The sequence below is a fragment of the Leuciscus leuciscus genome, assembly GCF_965113295.1.
Source record: "Leuciscus leuciscus genome assembly, chromosome: 1".
NCBI lineage: Eukaryota > Metazoa > Chordata > Actinopteri > Cypriniformes > Leuciscidae > Leuciscus > Leuciscus leuciscus.
In genome coordinates, this window is record NC_138725.1 from 19132031 (window position 1) to 19159888 (window position 27858).

The window sequence follows — 27858 nt, forward strand, 5'->3', positions numbered from 1 at the left end:
GTACACAGTGCAGTGTTTCCGGGATCTACGTCAGAACGCTGCCTCGTTATTGGCCAGTTCTGCGTCAGGATAGTCTTGACCACTATTTCAAGGACAATTAGGAAGAAAACAAATAAAAAGCTTTTATGTAACTCAAATATATAATTTTTTTTCCACAAATAGGCCTATAATTATAATTTTTTATTTATTTATTATTATTCCAGAATATAATGAGGGCCCAGTTGTGCAGACCGGACCGGAGCAGACCGGACAAGTATCCAGGGCGCAGCAGGCCAATTATCAGGTGGCCAGGGCGGATCTGACAGTCCATCGGGTGGTAATAATTCACAGTAATAATATGCTCACATTATTAGCACGTTATAAATATTAGTTTAAATGTTTAATAGCAGTTGGCCAAATTAAGGCAGTCGGGTTCTGCAAATGAAATAAATTCACTTGAGTTTAAATTTAGAGCATGTTTTTTTTTTTTTTTTACAGCAACATACTGTAGATTACAGTAAAGAACTGCACAAGTAACAGTGCATTATATTGCCAGTATTTACCATTAATCTACAGGTCAATGTATTACAGGGTAGAAATGTTTTTTAAAAGCCATAAAATCTGTCCTCTGATCTGTGTCACAGACACCCAGGGTTCTGATGTACTGCAGGAGTTGATGATGCCAATCGTGATCAACAGTGTCTGTGACAATGCTTATAAAGGGATCAGCATAATCATCACCAGCAATATGATTTGTGCTGGATTTTTAAATGTGGGAGGGAAAAGTATATGTCCGGTAAGATAACACTCATTTACGGAAGCGTATTGCATTCACTTGAAGAAAAAAAATCTACTCTGTTTTTCTGAATTAACGAGTTAATTATCTCAGAATTACGAGATAATTTTTCATAAATAAAAGTTTTTGCTCTGTTTTTCTGAATTATTGACTTAATTATCTCAGAATTTTGTTGTTTGTAATGTTGATAACTTGCAGATTTTAGATATTTTAATCAAATTTTTTATAAACTCATTTGTCTGTGGTGTTACTGTCTTTCTCAGTAACACCACAGACTCCCCACAGACAATATACAACCAGAAATGTTGTATTTTTAATAAAACACATAGGACATCCATAATCATCTCTCTTGTCAGGTATGGCAAGATTAACTGCTGCTGAAAGGCAGTGTCTTTATAGACAGCGCAGAGATGCAGACCCAGTTCGAAGAGCAGAGTTCCTTCAAAAGAAACAGCAGACCGTTAATAAAAGAAGAGGAGATCTCCCAGCGAGGGGAAAGAGAGCAGCAAGGGAGAACTGGAGAATATATAAGGCAGAATACAGGACAAGAAAGCACAGAGAGTCACAACAGGGCACCTTGACTCCACCAGACACACCATTCAGTTCAGATACCCAGCACATCCAGCTTAGGTTTTAGGCGAATAAAAGGGATTGGAACTGAATATCATATTTAGTATGTAAATAATTCAAATTCTTTACTTAACCATTTGTAAGTGATGGCGATTCATGTCCAGAGGAGATGGGGGAGAAATACTGGAAATACCGTGTTCAGCTCTTAAAGTGTCAGTTCTTCCAGAGGCCAGTTGCTTTAGTTCAGTTCAGTTTGCTCTCCTTTGTCTACGAGCTTGTTTTTGCATTACAAAGTCGGGTTGAGAGAGAGAAACAGGTTGCGGGTTGTTTTAATCACCATTTCTCTTTGTTCATCTGGCTGTTATAACTCATGTACAGCAGCCAAACAAAACTTAAAGTTAATAATTTAAGGTCAAGAGCCCAACTAAAACACACACTGATCTCCACAATGGTGACTTTAATTATGGTTTTCTCCTTCAGTGATTCTGCTTGTTAACATCAGGTGTCTTCAATGTTGGCAATAAAATAAATTTTGTACATTTTACTCATTTTAAATGGTTACCTTTAAAGGAATTCATTTGATTAATTATTACTCAATTCTAATTTGTTAAATTTAATTAATAATATTGCTTGTAATCTGTTGCCTCATTTTTATTAATTAGATATCAATAAAATCAATGTATTCTTTTTTACAGTGTATATTTTTTTAATGCAGTTTTTCTCTAAATGTTCTTTTATCAGAGTAGATACTTCTTGTAATCCGACTCGTGATGAATTTCAGTGTTTTGCTCAGTAAACTTTTAATTGTTAAACCTTCTATGCAATATTACATCTGTGGTGTTACTTCAAAACATATCTGAAATGTCTTTGCTTCAGAGCCATTTAAATCTTATAATTGAATGTTTTTAGAATGTAAAGTGGTTTTAATTGTTTTATATTGAGCAATTAAACATTTCTTTTAAAAATGAAATTTAAATGATCAATGAAACTGAGTCCTCAAAGTAATTTATTTATTTATTAATTATTACCTAAAGTTGCATATCCCTGCTCATTTTAGAACGAACCAAAATTTGACTTCAAATATTGTTAACACCATAGACATTGTAAAGAAGGACTTTACTATTTATGTAACGGGGATCAGCCAATCAGAGCTTTCGTTTTGGGGTCACCGAGAGGACACTTGTTTGCGCTGACTGATAGGTTTCGTTTTACAGAAAATACATTGTCAGTAAATAGCATATTTCAAAACGCACAGAAAGAGACAAGGGTTTATGGTGCTTTAATGAGGCATATAAGGGAAACAGGATTGGTTAACTGAATAAAGTGTAATATATCTTTTTTTTTTATTATTATTATTAATTTACTTCACTCGTTTAACGCTTCACACTCCTGTCCAGTTGGTGGCGGTAAATGCACCTTTCAGCTGGTTTGGCAACCGCCATAAAACTCCAAAAGAAGAAGAAGATCGTTTTGATACTGTCTATGGTCAAAGCTATGGTTTTGAGTTAGTAGTGAGAGTGACCACGGGCAGCACATCGTAGATATTTCTGAAGTGCATAGTTGTCGTCTGTGTCGCTATCTGTGCGTGTGTGCGTTCAGAGACATGTGAGTACCCTGGTGTAAATGTTTACAAATGTGTATTTTGGTGCCTTAGGTTTTTTATGAGTGTTGTCTATTCTGGGATACTCAGTTGAAAAGCTGAATGTTAGCATAAAGTTCGCTAGTAGGGCTGGGCGATTTAAATCGCGATATTGTTATGCGCATCTCGTCAGTAAAGCCGGTTCCTTGATTAGTAGTAAATCACCATCACCTGCTTTCAGATGAAGCGGCATTTAGGGCTGAGGAGATAATTAAGTGATTAATTTAGTGATGATTGAGCATTATTGAAGACACCTGATGTTAACAAGCAGAATCACTGAAGAAGTTACCATTAAGGTGATGGGTGTTTGCTTTAGTTGGGCTCTAGACCATTAGGCTATATGTTTACTTTAATATTTATTGTTGTTTGTCTGCTGTTATTGATTTATAACAGTTAAATGAACAACGTAAAATGTTAGTTTATAGTGTTGGTTATGTTTTGACATAATCATGCTGTGATCTGAAAAAGGAAACTTATTGAGATAGCTTGGTTTAACTTGTTAGCAGCAGTTTAGTGATTCTTCAGCCTATGATTATCAGTAGCCTACTTTACTTACAATTCAAAATATTTAATAAACATTGTTCTGATCATAAGACATTCAGATAAATTCATTTAAAACACAGACATCCATCAGCCTGTGAATCTCAACAATGGTGACAATAATAAAGCATGTTGCAGTGGCTGCCACCAATCACAACTCATTAATGGCTCCCATCATGCATTGCGGTATGAATAAATTATTATCTGAATTGTCTATGTAATTTACTTTTCCTAATTGAATATTCTGCTCGTCACCATTGTTGAGATGCATAGACTGAATCTTGACATCTGTGTGTGCCTAAAAGAATGATTTTTTTTTTTAAACAACTTTTAAGAAATCCTTCATATTATATCAAAAATTCTGGGCATTTATGCAGATTCACTAACCAACAACATAAATCGAAGTCAGAAAGAAGGATTTTAATGAGTTCAGTGATCAAGTTCAAATGATGATTATCATAATATAACCAACACCATCAGATCACTTTTTTCTTTGTTCAACTGGTGATTATAATTCAGAAACAACAGTAAACAAAATCGAAAGTTAATAATATAAGGGTCAAGAGTCCAACTAAAGCAACCATTGTGCGTCATAACGGTAACTTACAATTTGTGATTTTCTCCTTTAGTGATTCTGCTTGTTAACATCAGGTGTCTTCAATAATGTTCAATCATCACTAAATTAATCACTTAATTATCTCATTAACTTAAACACTCTTGAGTGTGGACTCATACACTCCCAGGAGTGTTAATTTAACACTGGAGTTTTTGCTGTGTACAAAGAGCCGTAGTTAACTGACAAGCTGAGCCATATCGCAGTAAATATCGCTGGCGATACGTCCGCGATATTAATGCGATATGGCTCAGCTTGTCAGTTAACTACGGCTCTTTGTAGCAATGTTGTTTTCGTCAACGATGACGATAACGAAATGATTTCGTTGACGCACCTTTTTTTTATGACGATAACGCGACGATGACTAGCTAAAAATGGCTCTAAGGTGACTAAAACATGACGAGACGTTTTCGAGTTTTCGTTGACGAGACGAGACGGAACGAAAATGATTATAAGTCTGACGTTCACAATGAATGTCATTTCTGCCTAATTTGCGTGAAATCTGTCTGTTTTGAGCAAAAAAAAAAAAAAAAGTATCAGCAATGCTGCAGCTTCCTATCCTTGTTTTGGGTACGCCCACCACCCGGCTGCCTATGCCGCGCACCAGATTCCACACAACAACACACCTGCGGCTGCGGCTAGTCACGAGTCGCCACACATCTTCGATATGAGGCGCCGGACTGGACAAAAGCGAAACGAACTGCGCGAGCGAGCGACAGTGCGCGTATGGCAAGCCAAGAGGCTCAGAAATACGCCATAGATTAATCGCGTTTAAAGCCAAACGGCGTAAAATACGGCGTTTTAAACCGTATTGGACGCCGTAAAATACGCCGTTGTAATTACAAACGCCGTAAAAGACGCGCGAAATACGTCAATGACGCCGTATTTGACGGCGTTTTAGTGTGCATGGAAGCGCCGCTTTTTACGCCGTTCATCTCGCCATATGACGCCGTAAAAAACGCCGTTTTGGTTGCACAGAGCGCGCGCTATTTTACGGCGTTCTGCTTATAGTATAATGAGACACGCCCGCTGATTTCCACAGCCAGTAAGTTTGAACTGTTCTCTCCCAATCAGTGATGAACTGAGTCAGACCAGACGAATTCAGCACGTCTCATTTAATCCAATTCTTATGCTCATATATGAGGAGTTATTAAACAAGGAAAATAATCCAGGTCGTATTGGCTTAACTCGGCACATTTCCATCTAAGTGCTGAATAACACAAAATATTATAACCCATAGAATGCCCTATGAATTTGTGTTTTAAATAGGCCTATTTGAAAAAAATAAGACGAATGTATTTTTTGCTATTTCTAAAAAATGTGGCAGGTTTGTTGGTATGTCTATAAACTATCTCCTTCCAGAATTAAATAGTGTTCCGATTTTGTAGGCTAATTAAATTTGTGTTTTATTCATATTACATTGATTATATATTCATTAAATAGCATTACATTTCGTTATATCCAATATATTTTTGTAAAATGAAGATTCAAATATTTTGCCCTTTCGATCGTCCAGTTCATAGTGAAATAAACGACTTGGGGGAAAAAGTCCTTTGTGGGTATAGAAGTTCAGTGAGTAAAGCCGTTTTTAAAATAGCCTACGACTTTTGAAATAATTTCCGTCATTTTAAAAGATAAAACATAAGGTGCAAGGGGAGCAAACTCAGCAAATGACAATAAATAAATAAATAAATAAAAATAACATAGCCTAGTTATTTCTTTCCCACATTTGAGTCATTATTCTTAAAAGAAATGTAAATTATGCTTGCAACAATAGCTGTAGGTTAATTGGCCTGGATGAGTGTGATTGGCCTAATATTGACCGGCATTAAATAATTCGTGAATATTTGTAAAAATTCGTGGCTTGAAAGAGTTGGAAAATTGACAGTTCTGTCGATGTTTTGCCCAGGCAGGGTTAGTAAAGTAAAACTAAAACTATTAAAAACATTTAAATGCTAATCGAAATAAACCTGAAATAAAGGAAAATATAACTATTAGTTGAAAAACTTAAACTAAACGGAAATGAGAAATATAATTTTTTTATCAACAAACTGGATTCATTTCGGGCGTATCCGGCGACTCAAAACGGGGGTTGGAGGTAACGGAACAAACAAAAAAATTACACTGCCTACTGCAGGGGCGGCGCCAGAAAATTTTTAACGCATGTGCTGAGGGGGTGTTAGATCATTGACAGGGGGAGCAGCGCAAAACTTGGCCACTAAATATTTAATATTCAATTATTTTAATGATCACAATTAAAGTTTTATTAAATTGAACAAGCGCAACATTCAGCATTCAGCACAATCAAATATTCTAAAAGATGTAGGCTATATTATTAATAATAATGTTACATCAACATAATATCTCGTTATTTCGACATAATATGTGTGCGTGCAACAAGCAAGATGTGCATTTGTAAATCCGGTGACGCCTGCATTGATTTTTATTAATAAACTAGTGTTTCTGACAGTCTGCTGCAAACATGAAGTTGACAATCGCCATATTCGTAGTTAACGCACCTAGAGAGAAATGCACATAATGGATTACATAATCAGAGAGTAGGCCTAGATTTTTTCTTTTTTTTTTTGAATTATTTCGTTTAAAGACATTTCAAGCTTTGTGTATTTGATTTCTCATGTCTGTGTGAGGCATACACTGAGTTTCGTTAAGTTAGGATGAGATGCGCTCCAGTTCACGTGCAACGCGAGCGCCTCCATGATTATATTGTCCGTTATATTTGCTTCTTATTCATTAAATCCAGGCAATTGGTTGATGAAAAATTTATTAAAATTAAGATACAATTTATACAAAACGAAATTCACTTTAAAGAAAGGTTTTCTACAAAACAAAACTTAAAGTGGTCAAAATCATGTCTGAACTAGGGATGTCAATTTTCACAAATTCCCATGATCGATCGTCGTTTAAATTAACGATCAATTAATCGATTAATCGTTAGCCTTAATACTGCGATATGCGTCTACTGCAGTGGCTATGACAGCATGACAGTGTCTGCAAATGCTGCTCAAAATGCTATGTTCCTCACCAAAGCAATTAGAATGGTTTTAAATATAAATAAAGGGCTAGTAGGATTGTAAAATGTTTCGATGTGATTGATAATTAAATTAATTATTTAATAATCAAATATAACTACTAATACAACGTGTCACCAACGCCGCCTCATATGCGCTTAGAATGTGTGACTGTTGTGGACGCGCTCTTCCTGGAACAACCGCACGCGCTGAATGAATCTGCTACCGTTAAACTGGAGCACTTTGCTAGCACGTTATTTATCTAAAAGAAACGCGTCCTATATGAGATTAATCAGGTATATTCAAAATAAACATAATATTACAAATGATATCTGCACAAAATGACGCAAATTCATGCACAAGTGAACTTGAACTAAGTTACGTGCCATTCATTCAGAACTACTCATGTTGTGGACGCGGTCTTCCTGGAGCAACGCGACACGGCAACTAAACCCAAATAATTCACAATGTTTTATTACAATATTGTTCTCTTTATAATGTTATGTAATATTACAGTCCCAATAGTCATTATTAGTCGTGCACTGCCGTTTGAGCTGCGCGCGCTGAAGCTGACGCTTTACTACAGAGTTAATTCTTAACCAAATGCATCCAATATGAGATCAATCAGATATAGATAGGCCTACAGAAAATAAACAGTATTACAACTTACATTTGCACAAAACAAAAGGCTGCGAATGCACACGCAAACTTATAGTCATGATGAAGGTGTAAAATGGTCCCAAACATAACTCCGGCGCGCTCGCTTTACATGTTTCGCGGTTGAGCAGCACGCACACGCATGAAGACCTGCTTAATCGATGATCGATAAGTTGTATCGATTAAATGTATTATCGACAATTAATCGATCGTCGATTAATCGTTGACATCCCTAGTCTGAACCAATCCATGTCTCATATTGCGCATCCTATCTTACTGGTGCTGTTCACTTTTCATAAATCAACATAAATGGAAAAAATAACATATATTTATATATAATATTTTAACAAATATGAAACTAAATGCACTTATTTAATGGCTACAACAGTACAGTAGGCCTACAGATTCTCTATTTGTACAAATTGCTGCACATTCATTTAATTCTGAATTTTGCACACACAAGTTGAAAGGCATTTGTTCAAATCAAGTTCGGATAATTGTGCTTGCATTTATTAATCATTATGATACTAAAATCATAACAATGTGGGCTATGCTATGTACAAAAAAAAAAAAATCAGATGAGCCCAGAACGCAATTACACGTTAAGTATTTCCCCCCATAGAAAACCATTATAAGAACGCTTAATGTGGCTTATTGCAGATTATTGCCCCTTATTATGTCGAAATAACGAGATATTATGTCGATACTACTGCTGTGTCCACCATGGTCTCCACCATGGTTAGGGATCTGACTGGCCAGCGTATTTAACTTTGCTGTCTTTTTGACATTTTTCCCCTGAGTGAAACGATCGAGGCTAACAGAAATCTCAACTAGCACAACAAGCGGGCAAGTCATGTGTCACCCATGTTCACATGTTCCGGCTCAAATTAAGCCCTGTGTAACACCCTTTTAAAATGTGAAAATCCTATTAATTTTGCTTTATTGATTTGAATGTTCTTTAATATTTTCTTTAATTTCAGTTTATTATTTAGCTTGGATTAGTTTAATACATAAAATTAATAATTCCTTGGGAGCATACGAATTGGATTACCACAAATGATCCGTGCTGAATTCGTCTGGTCTGACTCAGTTCATCATTGATTGGGAGAGAACAGTTCAAACTTACTGGCTGTGGAAATCAGCGGGCGTGTCTCATTATACTATAAGCAAAACGCCGTAAAATAGCGCGCGCTCTGTGCAACCAAAACGGCGTTTTTTACGGCGTCATATGGCGAGATGAACGGCGTAAAAAGCGGCGCTTTCCATGCACACTAAAACGCCGTCAAATACGTCATTGACGTATTTCGCGCGTCTTTTACGGCGTTTATAATTACAACGGCGTATTTTACGGCGTCCAATACGGTTTAAAACGCCGTATTTGACGGCGTTTGGCTTTAAACGCGATCAATCAATGGCGTATTTCTGAGCCTCTTGGCTTGCCATAGTGCGCGAGAGAGACCGAAAGTGCGCGTGAGAGACCGAGAGAGACCGAAAGTGCGCGCGAGAGACCGAGTGTGTCTGCGCGCGAGAGAGACCGAGTGTACGCGAGAGAGACCGAGTGTGTCCGAGCATTAGTTTAGTGGGCTAATTGGTACAAAGTAATATATCATTATTATATAACTTAGATTATAACATAAATGATTATTTAACTAATTATATAATAAAGCCACAATTGCCAAAGTAAGAATGTTTTTATTCCTGGCTTTTTTTGAGTAAAACAGTGATTCCACTGTTACCACTTTATCTGTGTGTAATGTTGTAGTAGCTCAAAGTTTTTTGCTGTTTAAACTGTAAACCATTCCTTTATTACTGTGATTACTGGTGAACATAGCCAATGTGCTGAAATTTTAGAAGAGCATCAATTCATGGAAAAAATATAACTTGAAATATGGGGATAAAAGGTTTCTGCCCAATGCGACAATGAAGTACAGCTTGGCAGCACTGCATCTCCATCAATGAGAAAGTCTAGTTTATTATGCAAAGGTTTTAAGGTTAACTGTTGTTTTATGAATTGCAACACTTGCTACAGTACAACCTGTCAAACCTAAGCCCATTTCCAATACTTTTTAACCTAAATTAATTTGTTAAAGACTACTTTTTTTTTTTTTTTTTTTTTTTTAAATTGACTAAAACTTGACTAAAACCTTTTTGCGTTTTCGTCGACTAAAACTTGACTAAAACTATCAAGTTTATAAGTGACTAAAATGTGACTAAAACTAAAAAGCATTTTCGTCCAAAAGACTAAGACTAAAACTAAAAGGGCTGCCAAAAACAACACTGCTTTGTAGTAATTGCCGCTCCATCTGAAAGCAGGTGATGGCGATTTACTACTAATCAAGGAACCGGCTTTACTGACGAGATGCGCATAACAATATCGCGATTTAAATCGCCCAGCCCTATTCGCTAGCATTATGCTTATATTATTACTAGTGTTACACTACTATTGTGTTTATGTGTGTACTCACCTGACATTGTACAGTTCTTATCGGAGTGTTTACAATGGTTGTGTAATAGAGAACACCTATTCTCAACTAGCTACAGTTACAGTCCTAGCTATCAAGTCAGACATAAGTGGTTGTTTCACCAGTGTTTGATTAAAATGATTTAAAATTCTAAATGTTATTAATCTGCAATTTAAATGCATAGCAATGTTTTTAAAGGAAACAATACTGCTAAATGTTTTACATTATAATGAGCCACGTGAGACATTAAATCAATACTAATAAATATGAATAGTGTTTTACTCTGGGAACAATAGTGCTTTGTGGTGATCTTTATCTGATCATTTTCAGTTTCTGCGCATATAAAATGTTATTATTTTAATGACTACTTTGAGAAAACCACTTTTATGATCCCAGACTAAGGTTACAATTTAAATTTCTGGATTGTGTTGAAATAAAGTTTTGAAAGAGTAGGCTAATATAAAGTGAAGTGTTTATTTCAACGTGAATTTATTTTTTCTCAGATTACATGATTTGTCGGTGTATTTTACAGTTCTTTAAAGTAGGTAATGCAGAATTGGTGTTCATATTTTACTCTCTTAGTGTTGATGTTGTAACTCTGTGTCGGTGTTGTGAGAGGCAACACTCTTGAAAGTGTCGAACTAACACTTTGAGGGTTGTTCCCATATTTAGGCTACACTTTTAAAGTGTTGAAATTAAGTATATTGGTGTTGATTTCCGGATTTCAAATTTACTGTGTAGTGATTAATGTAGTTATTATAAGATCAAACTATATATTTAGATTGATCTGGACATTATGCTGCTGTAATCTGTAATGGTTTATGAGGATGAGTGTCATTGTTTTGTGTTATTGATATTTTATCCATGTCATAGTGTGAGAAATAACAGTATTGTCTTTCAATAGAGCAGTTTGTGCTTTTATCATGTATCCTGACTCGAATAATGTGTTTCTAAAAGTTAAATACTCAGAATAAAGTGAGATGATCTGCTGATGATCCTGAATGGCTTGTTGAATGAGTGTTGATAGTCTGCGGAGAATGCTGATGTCTTCAGATCTCCTGTAAATTGACACTTAAAGCTCATTTCATTGGTGTCAGCAGACTGAGGGGATTTGTTGGTTAGGCCTACTTGCATCTGTTTGTTCTATGTACTCATCCATCCTGGTACTTGGCGATTTCAATATGTAGATTCTGGAAACTGTAATTTTGCTGTACAATTTCTGAATCTGTTAGACTGTTTTGACCTCACTCAGCATGTTGATTTCCCTACCCACTCAAAAAGCCATATATTAGCCTGAGCCTCTCCATGACCAACGTGATTCTCGCTCCATCACATATAGGAACACTAAGAATATTATAGGGCTGTAGTCAACCAAAGAAATGCTTAGTCGACCAAAGTCCTGTCCTGCACAACGATTAGTCGACAAAAAAACCAAAAAAAACCCCGCGATGTTTTGCATTTTGATTGAACATTTATTAAACAATTGTCATAGAGCATTTATAAAACAACAACGAAAAACGTGTTTTTTTTTATTTATTTTTTTATTGACACCTGGGATCCCCCGCTAAACGGTTCTCATTCGCGCTTGAATAAGGCCGGCGACACACTGGCTGCTGGCGTGAGAGTCTCAGCTGCGTTGGGTGTCTGTTTTTATTTCGGCTCCCATGTTAATAGGTTGGAGTACACTGCCTGCGTGAGACACGCGGCTCGAGCCACGCGGAAAACGCGTGCATGCTAGAAATAGAACCGACGCCTGAGTGTTCCAGCAACAGGAGTGTTCTCTGGCTAGAGCACAGAACAGCGGAGTTTGTGTGAACCGAAGTGCATGCCTTAGCTTGTATTGCTGCTGTTGCTTTGACATTGTGGAAAATAGAATAATAGAAACAAAATGTATTAGACTTTTTACCCGTTATTATCAATCTAAATTAATCTTGTTTTTAATTTAGGTTTAGAACTTAATTTCGTTTTTCTTTATTTAAATTTCGTTTTTTCTTTATTTAAATTTAGTTTTTCTTTATTTAAATTTCATTTTTTCTGTATATATTTTGTTTTTTTCTTTATTTAAATTTCGTTTTTCTTTATTTAAATCTACCCTTTACTGTGTCAGTAATTTTTTTGTCAGAAAAATATTAGACTACCTTAAAAGTATTGCTTAATTAACAGACTGTGTCCGTTTTATATCACTAGTGCAGTGTCCGTTCTTCTCGGAGAATATAGCCTAAGCCCTGCTCGCGTGAGGTGCACCGCTTCCCGCTCGCGCTGTTCTGTAGTTTACTATTAATTCTGAACGTGTCGCGTCTCGCGTGTTTGTCTATATTGCACCAAATGCGACACTGCACTCCCTTGTGAAGTCGATTGAATGAACGGTTCTCGAAATAATCAAAATGCAAACGGACAGACAGACACATAGAGATTACTACCTATATCCTTACTGAGCGCGAAGCAGCAATGCAGCCAGCCACAGGTGCGGTTCCCGAGTGTTCTACGTGGTGCGCTAAACTGTGGCACTGTTACAAAATAGCCTAAATTAAAGCATTTAAAGTTGGGGATAAAACATAGGCTAATTATATTTAGAATACAGTAATATATAACTGCTTATAAAGGAATAAATATCAAGGAGTAAATCAATGAAAATTTCTTTATTGGTAAAAAAAAAAAAAAATTATGCGACTGGTCGACCAATGAGAATGTCAGTCGACCAAGACGGCATCGACCGATTAGTCGACTAAACGACTAAAGTTGACAGCCCTAGAATATTATTGCAGCTGCTCTGTTAGAAACTCTAAATTCGAAATCCATCATGGAGCCAATGGATATTTGTATTGACGACTTAGTCCTGCTGTATAACACACATCTTGCTGACTCTTTTAATCTTCTTGCACCCCTGAGGACACGCCTAGTCTCCTTCACTCACTCTGCCCCATGGTTCACACCTGAGCTTCGTAAAATGAAGGCGGCTGGACGTCAGCTAGAGCGACTTAGTCGGAAGACTGGCCTAACCGTCCATGCCCTGGCATACAGTGATCATGTCTCCACTTACAAGTATTACACCACCATCATTGACAGAGGTTATAACAATCCGAGAGCCCTCTTCTCCACTATTAATAAGTTAACCCAAACTCCCACTTACCCCATCCACTAAACTCTGTTGTGAATTCCTTGAATTCTTCCATTGCAAAATTAGCTTTGATTTATAAACAGCTTCAGATTCTTGGGGCAGCTACAGAGGATTATAAGAACTATCGGCCCATCTCTAACCTCCCGTTCATTGCAAAGCTACTTGAACGTACAATATCCAAACAGCTCCAAGAGTATCTGAATTGTCATGGCTTTTGGGAAAAGTTTCAGTCTGGTTTCAGGGCCATGCACAGTACTGAGACTGCCCTGGTTAAGGTAGTCAATGACCTACTGTTGGCCGCTGACTCAGGCCAAGTCAGTATTCTCATTCTCCTCGATCTCAAAGCTGCCTTTGACACTGTTTGCCACAACCACTTACTTTCTCAATTGGAGACCTTGCTTGGTATCACTGGTGTTCCACTGTCCTGGTTCAAATCATATCTCACTGATATACAACAGTTTGTTTCAGTTGGGAATTTCAGATCTCCAAATTTACCCCTCTTACATGGTGTCCCCCAGGGTTCTGTCCTAGGTCCCCTGCTGTTCATAATTTACATCCTTCCCCTTGGCCAGATAATACAACATTATGGTCTCAATTACCATTGTTATGCAGACGACACTCAGATTTACATTCACACAAATCCCGCTCACATATTATCATTATCCAATCTGGTTAGCTGCTTAAATGCCATTAACAAATGGATGATTCAAAATGTTCTCAAACTTAATCAAGATAAGACAGAAGCTATTCTTATTTCCACCCCTAACATTAAAAAAAAAACTTAAACATCTGCAGCTATCTATCCCTGGCTATTTCACTACAACTTCTGCTGAAGTTAGAAATCTGGGTGTAATCTTTGATCCTACTCTTTCTTTTAAATCACATATCAAAAATATCACCAGAACATCTTTCTTCCATCTCAAAAGCATCTCCAAACTACGCCCCTCCCTAGACTCATCTGCAGCAGAAACACTTATGTATGCATTTATCACATCAAGGCTTGACTACTGCAATGCTCTATTTCTTGGCATCCCGGAAAAAAATCTTAAATAGGCTGCAGTATGTCCAAAATTCTGCTGCAAGGATGCTCACCCGCACCAGGCCCTGGGATCATATTACTCCTCCAGCAGTTGCATTGGCTTCCTGTCCACTACCGCATCCATTACAAAATCCTTCTCCTTGTTTATAAATCCCTACACAATTTGGCCCCATCCTACCTATCAGATCTCCTCACCCCATACCTGCAATCCCGCACCCTTCGCTCTAGTGATGCATGTCTCTTAACAGTTCCTTCATCTCGGCTTCGCTCCATGGGTGACAGGGCCTTTAGTGTGGCAGGTCATAAAATGTGGAATGCCCTGCCGCTTGAGATGCGCCAAAGCACAAGTGTATCCATTTTTAAAACGTGTTAAAAACACATCTTTTTGGTTTAGCTTTCTTGTCAGCCTGCTGACTTTGCTGGCACTGTCTTCACCTCGTGCTCAGTGCACTCATGTATGTCATTTAAGGGTGTTTATACTTTGTCTGCACCTTGGCATTTTATGTACCTTGTATGTAATCTATGTCCCAAGCCGACTGTACTGTCTATACTGTCAGTGAATTCCGTCATGGATGTAGCTGCATTGTTTTTAGTTTTTTTTGTATTTCTTTGTTCTTTACTATACCAATTTGTACAGTGTCCTTGGGTACAATGAAAGGCGCTTTTCTAAATAAAATGTATTATTATTATTATTATTATTAAAGAGGTTGGTGTTTATTCTTCATTCATTCATGATGCTGAAGAACATTCATGTTAGAAACATTCAAGCACTTCATCATTTTTAGATAAACAGTTCAACTATGAAATGGTACAGCATGTTTTTTGTTTGTTTTCAACAAATGTTCAGTAAAGGGAGGTTTGAGACATTTTTATATTGATTATCAACATCAGATCAAGCTAAATACTATTTTAACTGATAAATAATCAATTTTAAAAAGGCATCAAATTATCATAATATTTTATAACGGTTGTCTACTTTCTACCATTACATCGGGGCTCACTTTCATGTCCTTTCAATTTATATTTCTTTCAATGAATTATTTTGATGTACTGAAAATTTTATTTAAGACATTTTTCTTTCATTTCAGACCTGATGGAAGTAAAGGAGGAGAGAGAAGAACTGAGAGAAGTGAAGGAGGAGAGTGAAGAACTGAGAGAAGTGGAGGAGGAGAGTGAAGAACTGAGTGAAGTGGAGGAGGAGAGAGAAGAACTGAGTGAAGTGAAGGAGGAGAGAGAAGAACTGAGTGAAGTGAAGGAGGAGAGTGAAGAACTGAGTGAAGTGAAGGAGGAACATCATGTCAAACCTGGAGAAAAACCTTTGAGTCGCTCAAAGACTAAAAATACATTTTTAAAGAAAAGAAGAGCCAAGAAATCTTTCACCTGCACTCAGTGTGGAAAGAGTTTATCAAGCAAAGATGGTCTTGAGCGCCACATGAGAATTCATACTGGAGAGAAGCCGTTCTCATGTGATCAGTGTGGAAAGAGTTTTTCATACACATATAATCTTGCGCGTCACATGAGGATCCACACTGGAGAGAAGTCGTTCTCGTGTGATCAATGCGGCAAAACATTTCTCAGTGCATCAGCCCTGAAGACACACCTGAGAGTTCATACAAAGGAGAAGCCGCATTCATGTTCTGAGTGTGGAAAGAGTTTTTCACTGCTGGATAGTTTACATAGACATGAGAACATTCATACTGGTGTGAGAGAGTACAAGTGCTTTGAGTGTGAGAAGACTTTTACTACAGCGGAGTGTTTAAAACGGCACAAGAGAATTCACACTGGAGAAAAACCTTACAAGTGTTCACACTGTGACAAGAGATTCAGTCAATCATCACATCTGAAAGCACATGAGATGATCCACACTGGAGAGAAGCCGCACACGTGTGATCAGTGTGGAGAGAGTTTTGCTTTTAAAAGTCACCTGAAGCTACACATGAGGATCCACACTGGAGAGAAACCATTTAAGTGTGATAAATGTGGGAAAGATTTCAGTCGATCTTCATACCTTAAAGAACACATGAGGATCCACACCGGAGTGAAGCCGTTTACATGTGATCAATGCGGCAAAACATTTTTCTGTGCATCACACCTGAAGTCACACCTGATAGTTCATACGAAGGAGAAGCCACATTCATGTTCTGTGTGTGGAAAGAGTTTTTCACGGCTGCCATATTTACATAGACATGAGAAAATTCATACTGGTGTGAAAGAGTATGTGTGCTTTGAGTGTGAGAAGACTTTTACTACAGCGGAGCATTTAAAATGGCACCAGAGAATTCACACTGGAGAAAAACCTTACAAGTGTTCACACTGTGACAAGAGATTCAGTCACTCATCATCTCTGAAAACACATAAGAGGATCCACACTGGAGAAAAACCTTACAAGTGTTCACACTGTGACAAGAGTTTCAGTCACTCATCATCTCTGAAAACACATGAGAGGATCCACATCAGAGAGAAGCCACACACGTGTGATCAGTGTGGAAAGAGTTTCTCTTTTAAAACTCACCTGAAGCGACACATGAAGATCCATACAGTGGAGAAACCACATCACCACAGTCTGAAATCACAGTAAGTAGTTTATGTTCATGTGCTGAGCAACAAAGTCTCTTCTGTGTAAGTTAGACACACATCACTCAATAGCCAAATCTCTCCTCTCCACCTATAGCCGGTGTGTGGTGAGCACACAACATTTTTTTGATTGGTTGATATCTATTAACTTGCGCTCTCTGACAGTAGGTGGCGCTCATGTAAAGCAGAAATAAAGCACTATACAGGGCTCTAGACTGCGAGTTAATGGAAATTCATTATAATCCATTATAAAGCTTGGAAGAGCCAGGACATTTTTTTTTATATAACTCCGATAGTATTTGTCTAAAAGAAGAATGTCATACACACCTAGGATGACTTGAGGGTGAGTAAATCATGGGCACTGACTTGGAAACAAGGAGAAACATTGTGCCTTGAACAAACAAGTTCATGAAGTTTTAAGTAATATGGCTTTTAAGCATAGAGCGGGTAGGGCTGTGACGGTGGCAGTTTTTTACCACCGCGGTAGTAATGGACCCAAATACCGGTGGTGTTGCGGTGGTTGGGGGGGTTGTTTAAAAAAAAAAAAAAAAAAAAGATACAACACACTAAAGCCTGTAAAGCATTGAAATAAATATCAGTATACTGGTAACTTACATAATATAATAAAGTTGAATCTATTTTTTTATTTTTTTTTATTTCGTTTTATTTCCACACAAAGGCGCGTGATATAGCCTACCGCTCTGCCCTTTGAGAGGGATGTGGGACACGAGCAGGAAAGAGACCATCGATCTCTTTTCTGATATCTTCATGTTTTCTACTTGTAAAAGGTATGAAGAGCGAATTTATCTTCTACAAGGGCAAGGCATTTAGGCTGTTTGCGCGCTGCCAGAGAAAGCAAAACTTAAATCCCCCGCGCATGTGTAACGCGGTTTATAAAAAGTATTTGACGCGCCTTACCAATTATCATATGTCTAATTAAAATGCACAAACTGTGTTAAAAAGAATTTGATGTACAAGTAAAAATGTAGGCTATCTGACCTACAGCGTTTTTCTAGGCTAGCCTACTTTACCACAGTAAAGAATACGAAAATAATCGACCTAAAAGCAAAGAAAGGAAGAAACGTTTATAACGCGTCTTTGGGTGAGACGCGAGTGAAGATATGGCAAAAGAAAAAAGAGATTCCATGCAGGGATGAGTCACGATTTTTGAATATTTGATTAGTTGATTTAATTATACAATATCTAATGTTCTAATGTCTGTTGTGCGATCGCTGCCATAACAGCTGTCACAAAGAACCGGCAAAAATAATGATTATGAACGTGTCAAATATAGCAAGGAGACATTTGAATTGTTTATTAATAAAGTGTTTTGTGTGTGTGTGTGTGTGTGTGTGTGTGTGTGTGTGTGTGTGTGTGTGTGTGTGTGTGTGTGTGTGTGTCAGTGTCGGGCTGCAAAGATGAAGTTGACGATGCTCACTCTTCGCAGTGAACGCGCCTAGAGAGAAATGCACACTTCATACGGAATAGAAGCATATGCTAGTCGGTTTATTTTCCGTTTTGAATTGTTTGTTTAAAAGTAGACAATTCAAGCTTTCTATAAGGAATAACTAATGGAATATTTTTAAATTCGCTGATAATCGGGTGACCAGATCGCAAACCAGAATTCAAAGCCGACAAAGCTTAAGTTTATGGGCTCACGTACAACTCTCTCATTCGTCGTGAATTAAAACTTTTCCATGGCTGCGTCGCGATATAACATTTAATTGCTAACCTATTATTTCTTTTGTAAACAAAGCTTTGTGTGTCATAATATTAATGTAAAACAGCATTCATATACAACATTTTCTTTTAGGCGAACAACCGCCGGTACTACTCAGCCACCGCGGTGGCGCTTTACAACCGCGGTGGTGCGGTTGTCAAGTTTACCGGCACAGCCCTAAGAGCGGGCAGCAGGGTCAGACGTGGGCCAGCGCATTCCTGCTCTTGGAGAAAAACTCCGGGCAGTGAGCGTTTTCTTGAGACAGACAAAGCAAACAGGTCTATTTTCTGCTCTGCCGAATGTCTCCCACAGCAGTTGGACTGTCTGCGGGTGTAGAGACCACCTTCACACTCGAGGAAATACCCAGGCTTACATCTGACTGGTACCAGTCGGTCACTCTCCAAGGTTTCAGTGCTGACATGCATTTCTGATCGACCTGAGGCGAAAAAGACCGGAAGTCCATGCCTGGCGCGGTACTTGCGCTTTTAGCCAGAACTGCAGCGGGCACATGCGAAGCAGACCCAGCTGAAGAACTGCTGATGCTGAGGCCATGAGACCCAGCATCCTTTGAAACTTTTTGAGCGGGACTATAGCGCCGCGGCGGAAGGTTTCCATCATGAGTTGAATAACCAGTCCGGGCCCTAGATTCTCGAGATGCTCGAGTAAAATGGTCCTGTGTTCAGTGTTGTGGGTAAGTGTTGTTAGAGTACTCTAATTACCTTTTTCGTGAAATGTGTAACTTAACGCGTTAGTTTCGTGCGTTAAGTAATCAGTAACTTCGTTATTTAAAAAAAAAAGTAATCCGTTATTTTAAGGAAAGGAAAATCCCGACTGCAGCCTGCTTTTTGTCAGACAGTATGCCTAGGTCTACTGTGCCACCTGCGGATGTATCAGCGGAGCCGAAGCGCTGTGATCGTAAAGTCAATGGCTTTGATACGTCTGTGCCCTGCGCCTGACCCTGTGTGTGTGTGCAAGATGGCTGAGAGGACAGTGTTTGGATTATGGAAGTACGCACATTATTTTCAATTTGTCAACGAAAAGGAAAATAACATAATGGTAAAATGCACACTCTGCGTTGGTGAAAAGCTTCTGTCGACCGGCCAAAATTTAATTTGGTTTGTAATCATTTTTGTTTGACAGGCAGCTGTTAATTTCTGTTAGATGGTTGACTGGTTGTTCATTTCTAAATGGATTTAAATCTGCAAGCCTGTTTACCTCAGGTTGTGTTTACAAGTAAGCACACTTGATGCTCTTTGATAACTGCATTAGAGTTAAAGAAAAAATCAGGAGTTATCTTGTATGGTGCTCATATACAGTAGCCTAGGCTACCCGGGCTGGGTAGGTGCGAATTTTGATTAATATGTTCTGTGATAATAAATAAATAAAACACCATGTGAAATAGCCTATTGCTGACTGTCTTTCCTGTTATTGTTATCCTGCAGTGTTAATTTAGTCGGATGACTGACGTTATTCATTGTCAGGAGTCACGACTTCTAGGTGCATTTAAAGGGGCCGGGGGCTGTGACTGTCATGTGTGAGCCGCTGCAAACGGCTTTTAATTTTTGGTAACGCATGAGTACTCTAACGCGTTACTTTTATGAATAGATAACGCTGTAACGTAACTGATTACTTTTAATTGATGGTAACGTTGTAACCTAATTAACTACTTTCCAAAGTAACTATACCCAACACTGCCTGTGTTCTATGAGCTCTGAGTGTGACTGAGCTAGAACCAGCCAATCGTCTAAGTAGTTCAAAATTCGTATTCCCAGAACTTTCAGGGGAGGGAGGGCTGCGTCCATGCACATCGTGAATGTACGGGGTGCTAGGGACAGGCCAAACGGCAGGACTGTGTATTGATATGCCTGGCCCTCGAAGGCGAATCTCAAAAATCGCCTGTGACGTGACGCTATTTGTATTTGGAAATACGCGTCCTTCAGATGTATTGACACAAACCAGTCCCCTTGGCGAATTTGCGAGAGGATTTTCTTGGTCGTGAGCATTCTGAACCGGCATTTTGAAAGCGCTTTGTTCAGCTGTCTTAGATCTAGAATGGGTCTGAGACCCCCGTCTTTTTTCGGTACCAGAAAAAATCTGCTGTATAGCTCCCCTTTGCTCTGAGCTTGAGATAAAGGCTCTATGGCCCCTTTGCTCAACAGTTTTGCAATTTTGGCACAAAGTAGATGTGCTACTTCCTTTTCTACCGTGGTTTCGATTCGCGCCGCACAGCGGCGGGGGCGTCAAGCGAACTGTAGCGAATAGCCTCTTTCTATAATGTTCAGCACCCATTCTGCTACCCCAGGAAGCTTTGCCCACACATTTGCATGAATAGCTAGGGGTTGAATAAGATCTGGGCTCTGGCCGTAACATAGTGGCGGCCGGAGAACTTCGGTATGCTGTAACATAGACACTGCACTTGCAGCGTTCGAGGCGAGGGGGGCGCTGATAACAGCAGGCAGCTCGCCCGCGCTCAACTCTCTCACGGCGGGTAGCTGAGAGATGGCGAGCGCTTGTGGCCCGTGGGATTTGTCATGTCTGTGAGTGAATGTGGGCGCGGAAACACCGTCGGCCTGAGCTGACTGTATGTGTGTTGGTTTCATTTTTATGGAAACTGAGAGACATGCAGTGTGTAGTGTTTGTGGGCACTGGGATGTGGGCACGTTCACTACATTTAGAGCGCAACCGACATGAGTCGATGTTTTTTTTTTTTGTGAGCGAGCCCTGTGGGGCGGGCTGTGTCTGTGTGTAGGAATGTGCACTGGGCAGTGGGCATTTTTACTACACTCAAAACACCATCGGCCGTGGCCGGAGTAGCAGAAAATACATGGGATTTTCTTTTTTACATGGGATTTTACTTCATGGGATTTATCTGGGTCGCCGTAAAAACAGCGTTTGTGTGCAGGCAAGCAGGCTGTGTTACCGACTTGTTTACTGCAGAATACACTGGAACAGTCGCATTTACTGGAACTGAACGAGCGAGACGTTTTGGTGTAAGTTCGGCCGCAGCGGGACATGAACACCCTCGTTTCCCTAGACTGGCTAGGAAGATTTGAGTTGCCATAGAAATAGTGTTTGGGTACAGGCGAGCAGGTTGTACAACGTGCTCGTTGGCTGCAAAATACACATCTGCAGTCGCCTTTTAAGGGAACTGACAGAACGAAAGCATCGACGGCATAATTTCATCTGCCGGCAGACCCGGGATTCGAACACTTGTCTCAAGTGCGAAAGCCTAAGATTCCGCCACTGAGCCACAGGGGGGGAACACATAAGTTTTCAGTTTGCGCGAGCATATAAGAGAGCGTCAACATGCCTTGTGACGGCGTTTGTTTGCAGGCGTGCATGTATTACAACGGGCTCGTTTACTGCAATATTGACATTTCCAGTCGCCTGAACTTCAGAGGGGAATGAGAAATGTGTGAGAAATGGAGGTTGGACCAGCCTCAGCGGGACTAAAAACACTCTCTTCCTCCCTCCGCCGGTGAGTGACGCACGTGAGGGGGCGGGGTAGCTTTCTTGTAAAGTAAAAAAAAAACTTTTTTGGGACTAAAACACTCGTGAGTGACGCGCGTGAATTGAGCGCGGGGAAACTCTCCTATGACGTAAAGAGAGCTAGCCGCGTGACCGTCCGCTTCTGACATCCCATGTGAGCGGCACAGTTTGCACGGCTCGAACAGAGGGAGAGGGGCGACCATTCAGCAGCTGTAATCCTCCATAAACGTGGCTTCTTTGTTGTCATCTATGATGGAAGCGGCGGCAGACGGCGGCCGCTGTCCGTTAATGAGAGACTCGAGCAAAGCAGGTGGCGAAGCTGGCGGGCGAACCGGCGAGCTTTTGCGGGTTGGAGGAGGTTTCGGGACCCGCTGAGTACGGTGCTTACGGCGTGGCACCGCAGCGGGCGGAGGTGCAGTCTCGACGAAAGAAGCCAGGCGAATCCTCAGAGTCGCCACGGACATCAGCTCACAGTGTGGGCAGCCGCCGTCGGCGAGCGCGAGAGCTGCATGTTTCTCACCCAGGCAGGAAACGCGATGACATGGCGGTCCCTGTCGCTGAGTGGGGCTCGGCACGAGCCACAGGAAGGGGCATCTTGAAAAAGACGCCCGGCTCTTTTAGTGCAATGAGAGCGTGTGTCGCGGCGGCACACACACACACACACAAACACAACAGAGGAGAAAAGGATATAACGCCGGATAGCGCAGCAGGAACGGCGACTGAAGGCGGCGCGGCCAGCGGCTTCAGATGCAGTGGCTCGTCCCGCTGAAAAGGCTTTTTCTGACGGCGCGGCTTCTTTCTCTAAGAGGATCCAGCGCTGCGTGAGCTCAGCTGAAGAGATAAAAAATCAGCTAGCTAGCCCCTCGAAGCTAAATTTATAGCCCAAGGTCACGTCCGTTTTGGGCCCTATCGATAGGCTGCTGCAGTTGCCGCATGGCAGCCAATAGGCGCAAGTCGTCTCGCCTGGGTCTGCATGCTGACGCAACGCGTTTTACATTTCAAAAATTAAGGATAATTTTTTTGCTTCGGTATCTCGCGGAAAAGAGATTTCCCCTAGCGTAAGACTTGCACAGTACGAGAGAACCTCTCGTAAGAGAACTTGGCTTGTGTTTCAAGCACCCCTAGTTTCAGCACTAGGTGATTTATGTTAGTTTTGTTTGTTGTGGCTTCGACAAAACCTGATAATCTTAAGTTACATGATCAAGGTCACTATATTTTTCAACATGTGATTAGCCTTAGTACTTAGTTCAGAGTCTGAAATATTGATTATTCCTCTCTCATCATGATTGTAAGAAATGAAACTTGTTTGTTTTCAGCAGAACTGCCAGAAAGCATCTGGAAGGAGAGGACGGAGAGAACGCCAGTGATCCAGAACCTGCAGAATGAAACATCATGATACTGAAGAACAAAGAGGTTGGTGTTTATTCTTGATTCCTCATTCATTCTTCATGATGAAGAACATGCTGATGCTCACCAGATTTACATTGTTTCATGACAAAACTAGTTATTTATAACAAAAATCATCTTCATGATATTAAAATAGATCATAATCGTGCACAGCAGTTGTCCACCAGATTTGATGAGATTAAAATGACTATTGAACTCACCAGTGATCTTGATTCAATCAGTGATGAGCTTCAATTTTCATTTCATGTTTGTCTCTCATTTGAAATCTCATTTGATTTAATGTTTCTTTTAGACCTGATGGACGCGAACGAGAAAGGAAAAACAGAAGCCTAAAAAACTCTTCACATTTAAATCAAGTCTGAAGAATCTCATGAGGATCCACAGCAGAGAGAAACTTTACACATGTGATCAATGCGGGAAGAGTTTCACTCGGGCCTTCGTTCTGAAATCACTTCTGCCTTCTCATTCAGAAGAAGAGCACCAGAAAAATTACACTGGAAAAAGCCTTTCATGTTTAGGAGCTGAAGAAGAGGCTTTCAACTGAGACATGAATCTGATATTAATTGTAACTCGTTCATTGTTTGAGATCTGTCTCATTAGTTTTAATTTTTATGATTTTTTGTACTTCATGTTATGATTGATTAAACTCATTATAATTTTATCAACAGCTTGTTGTTATTGTCCAATTTTATTGTCTGCTGATTCTTCTTGCTTCAGGAATAATTCTATAATTTTCAGTTCTGAAAGCCAAGTATTACGTTTGCTTCTGGGGCTTCCCAGCAAACACAGAACGTTCCCCTAACATAAAAACGTTCCCCGAACATAAAACACGCAGATGTTTTTGTATAATGACCTGTACAGAGCTCTGAAACTAGTTTATGCTGCATTTAATAAAATTTAGCAATTAGTTAAATCCAAGCGCATTACATTGTGAATGTGAAAAGCACAGAAATCATAAATTCTTGGGTTTGTTTATATCTTCATTTACTGCTCCTCTGCACACGCTTCTCCAACACGTGTTGTTGTACACAGTGCAGTGTTTCTGGGATCTACTTCAGAACGCTGCCTCGTTATTGGCCAGTTCTGCGTCAGGATCACACGCATATTTATATTCTGACGTAGAACAACTTAAACAGCGTAGAAAGAAAGAGTAGAAATTGATAAATAAAGTTGTTATTTTTGTTTTGTTTAGTTTTTGCGCATACAAAAATATTATAGTTGCTTCATATTCACAGTCTGTAAGTTTTGCCTCTTTGTCGCCATCTCTGTTTGAAATCTGCTATTGCATTTATTTGTGGAATTATCTTTACGTGCATCAACACGGATGAATAATGTCTTGAGGTGTATGTGTGGGCTGTCAGCCAATGCACCAGTGTGGATATTCACTGTACTTCAGAAATACAGATACGACCTCCTGGAATTATTTCCAAAATAAGAAGGAAAATGTCATCTGAACAAGTAAGTAACATATCAGCCACTTTTGTTCTGATCAACTGATGATTAAATCTTACGATCACAAAGTTAGATAACGTCAAACCGTGTAAATTGTTGTTATTTTTTGTTCTCAAATTGTTAATGTTATCAACACTACGTGACTATGTGTATTTAAGGCTATAAATGATCCGCCACCTGCAGCAACCTCGCACGCAAAATAGCCTACTAGCCGGGACTCCTTCTTTATGAATTCAGATGTGATGTAATGATGCAGAGATGAACCGCGGCTAGCTCGTATTTTCCGTGGAAACCTACCAGTACCACTCAAATTAGAGCATATTAAAAGCTCACCGCTGTGAATCAGGCTACGGTAAGGAGATGAAAATATTGTAGGGGTGGGTCTAAAAGACAATTTTCACCTGAGATTCAGACCCAGACAGCAACCTATAGTGCAACCAGATGTGGGCCGTGTCAAATAAGTCTCTTACAACGACTTTGTTGCTAAGAACTTATTTATTTAACAGCTTGCAACAGACACAGTCTTAACAGACACCGTCTCAATATGTCTCTGGCTACTGGATTCATGTACCGCCCCCTCTTACTCTCAACTTATCCTATTACCTGGCTAGGTTGTCAATCAACATATGTAAATATCTATTCTCTATGACAGGCCGGATCACTCACTCACTCACTCACACTCAATCACTCACTCACTTACTCATTTTTAATGACACCTTTTCAGTGTTTTAAAGGATGCGGAGTGGGTGGGCCGTGTCAGTAGCGTGATACTGCGAGCACAGAGACAAACCTCGGTTGGTATGAGGGTTGCCTTGAGCCAGGCTGAGGAAGCTGTAAATTTCATTGCGACACAAAGAGTAGTTTGCTTACCACCAATGTTTTAAATGTAATAACTTGTTGGACTTTTTTTCATACATATTGCACCAGTACTACCAGACAATCAGGCCCCACAGTGTTCAGGAAGAGAAAGGCTGCAACCGTTTTTTTCTTTCTTGTTCTGGTGATGCGGTCCACAGTGTCTCTCAGGACATGAACCACCTCCATTCGATGTGCATACCTACACAGATACATGTGCACATATCTGAGTGTATACACTCAGTTACATCTTGTCAGTCACAGTCATTTCATGATTAACATTTCCTTTTAAATTTTATTTCAACAGGTATAGACTGGGCATGTCAACCAGCCAGGGTGTGCGTAGGGTGGTTGGGGTGGACGCCAAACTTTTATCAGCACGCCAACAGGACTTAATAAAATTTATACTTGGCCCGTAGCGCCGGTGCGGTCCTTGATGAGGACTTGGTGGAGGCAGCCGAGCTCTTATCCTCTATGGCTGGGTATGTCTCTTCATTTATCAAGGACATAACACAAACTATTTGTACATTATATTACTATACATGTTGAATTCCTCACTTATACAGGACATGTTCGGACGAGGGGACAGCAGCAGTTGCATCTTGTCAATCACAGTCATTTCACGATTAACATTTCCTTTTAAATTTTATTTCAAATGTTGTATTCCTCACTTATACAGGACTTGTTCGGTCTTTCTGCCAGTTTTTGGAGGCATTTCCTGTCTCACTGCAGGGCCAGCCTCCATCTAAGAGGCAGCGCAGTGAATCCGGCTTTTCTGGAGACAGAGCGTTCTATGATAAGTGGCAGCTTTCACAATATGCTCAAAAGAAAGACTATCTTCTCGGTTATTCTCCAAATCTATCAATACAGCATTGGCACCCATTAATTCTACATTGATTAACTGTGACAAATGACTTGCATGAGTAAAGTCTTGTCATTCTGTCTTTCAGGTTACTTCAGTCTGCGGAGGCCTATAGCTGCAAAAGTGGCAAGGGTGATTGGTCAGGAGGGGTGGATGACCTATTGCCCCAAAGCAGAGGAGGGAGTCAAGATGTGGAAGCCGTCCACCAAGCAGAAGGTCGAAACCTTCTGGGCGCCACAGCAGTCATTCTATTCTACATCTCTCACCGATCAAATAAGGCTTTGGCGACCGCCCAAAAATTTTCAGTGCAGGAAAAACCCTGTAATGGACGTTAACATTAGAGCTGGCCTGTTAGGTTACGTTACAAGGCTCGTAAACGTTGGCTGTGCTGTTTCTTACCTTGCTCTACATTGACTTTTCTAGTTCCAGCTTCATCGTCACCACTTTTTTTTTTTTTTTTTTTTTTTTTAATCTCTAAGGCCTCTATTTTCTTCTTCTCTTTTCTTTTCTTTCCTTTTCTGAGCACCGGACTTGTCCTGAGCGGACATTTTGAGCGTACTGAACAACATCAAATTTTGATCAGTGGCCAAACCATTTTTGTGTTCTTGACCACTATTTCAAGGACAATTGACCCTTCGCTAAGCCACGCCCGAAAACCACCACTGGCCAATCGTGGCTTAGCAACCGTAACTAGGCGCGGGAGGTCTGGCAAGCTTTCGAGCGAGGGAAACATGCCCAAGCGTTATGCGTATGGATTGTGCAAATCTGATACCTGGTATCCTAAAAGTTTGGACGGGGTGGTGGATTTTGTTCCCTTCCCGAAACCTAAAACCCAAGGGGAGAAATGCCGGGCGTCATCTTCATTTATATAGCGTTTTTAACAATGTAGATTGTTCCAAAGCAGCTTTACATTGATAATAGGAAATTAAAAGTAAAGTGTTTTGGCTTTATAGCAGCTCTAGAATAAAGTTATTGTCCAGCTCGTGGATCAAGCAGTGTGATTAAAGGCAAGACGGAGGCTCACTGACATAACTTAACGTTACTTAAAAATATATTT

General features: G+C 39.8%; 1 protein-coding gene across 2 annotated transcripts; it reads left to right on the forward strand.

Moving 5' to 3' along the window:
• The first annotated feature begins 2803 nt into the window (after positions 1 to 2803).
• LOC309499889 (uncharacterized protein) lies at positions 2804 to 24299 on the forward strand. Of its 2 annotated transcripts, none has more exons than XM_082171399.1 (4): positions 2804 to 2950; positions 15531 to 17016; positions 23542 to 23638; positions 23925 to 24299. In XM_082171399.1, exons 2-3 carry the CDS (start codon positions 15536 to 15538, stop codon positions 23609 to 23611), a joined length of 1551 nt encoding a protein of 516 aa, XP_082027525.1. In that variant the 5' UTR covers positions 2804 to 2950; positions 15531 to 15535; the 3' UTR covers positions 23612 to 23638; positions 23925 to 24299. The 2 variants fall into 2 exon arrangements, with proteins under 2 accessions (XP_082027525.1, XP_082027526.1); XM_082171400.1 differs by having other exon boundaries at positions 23545 to 23638.
• Positions 24300 to 27858: the final 3559 nt, after the last annotated feature.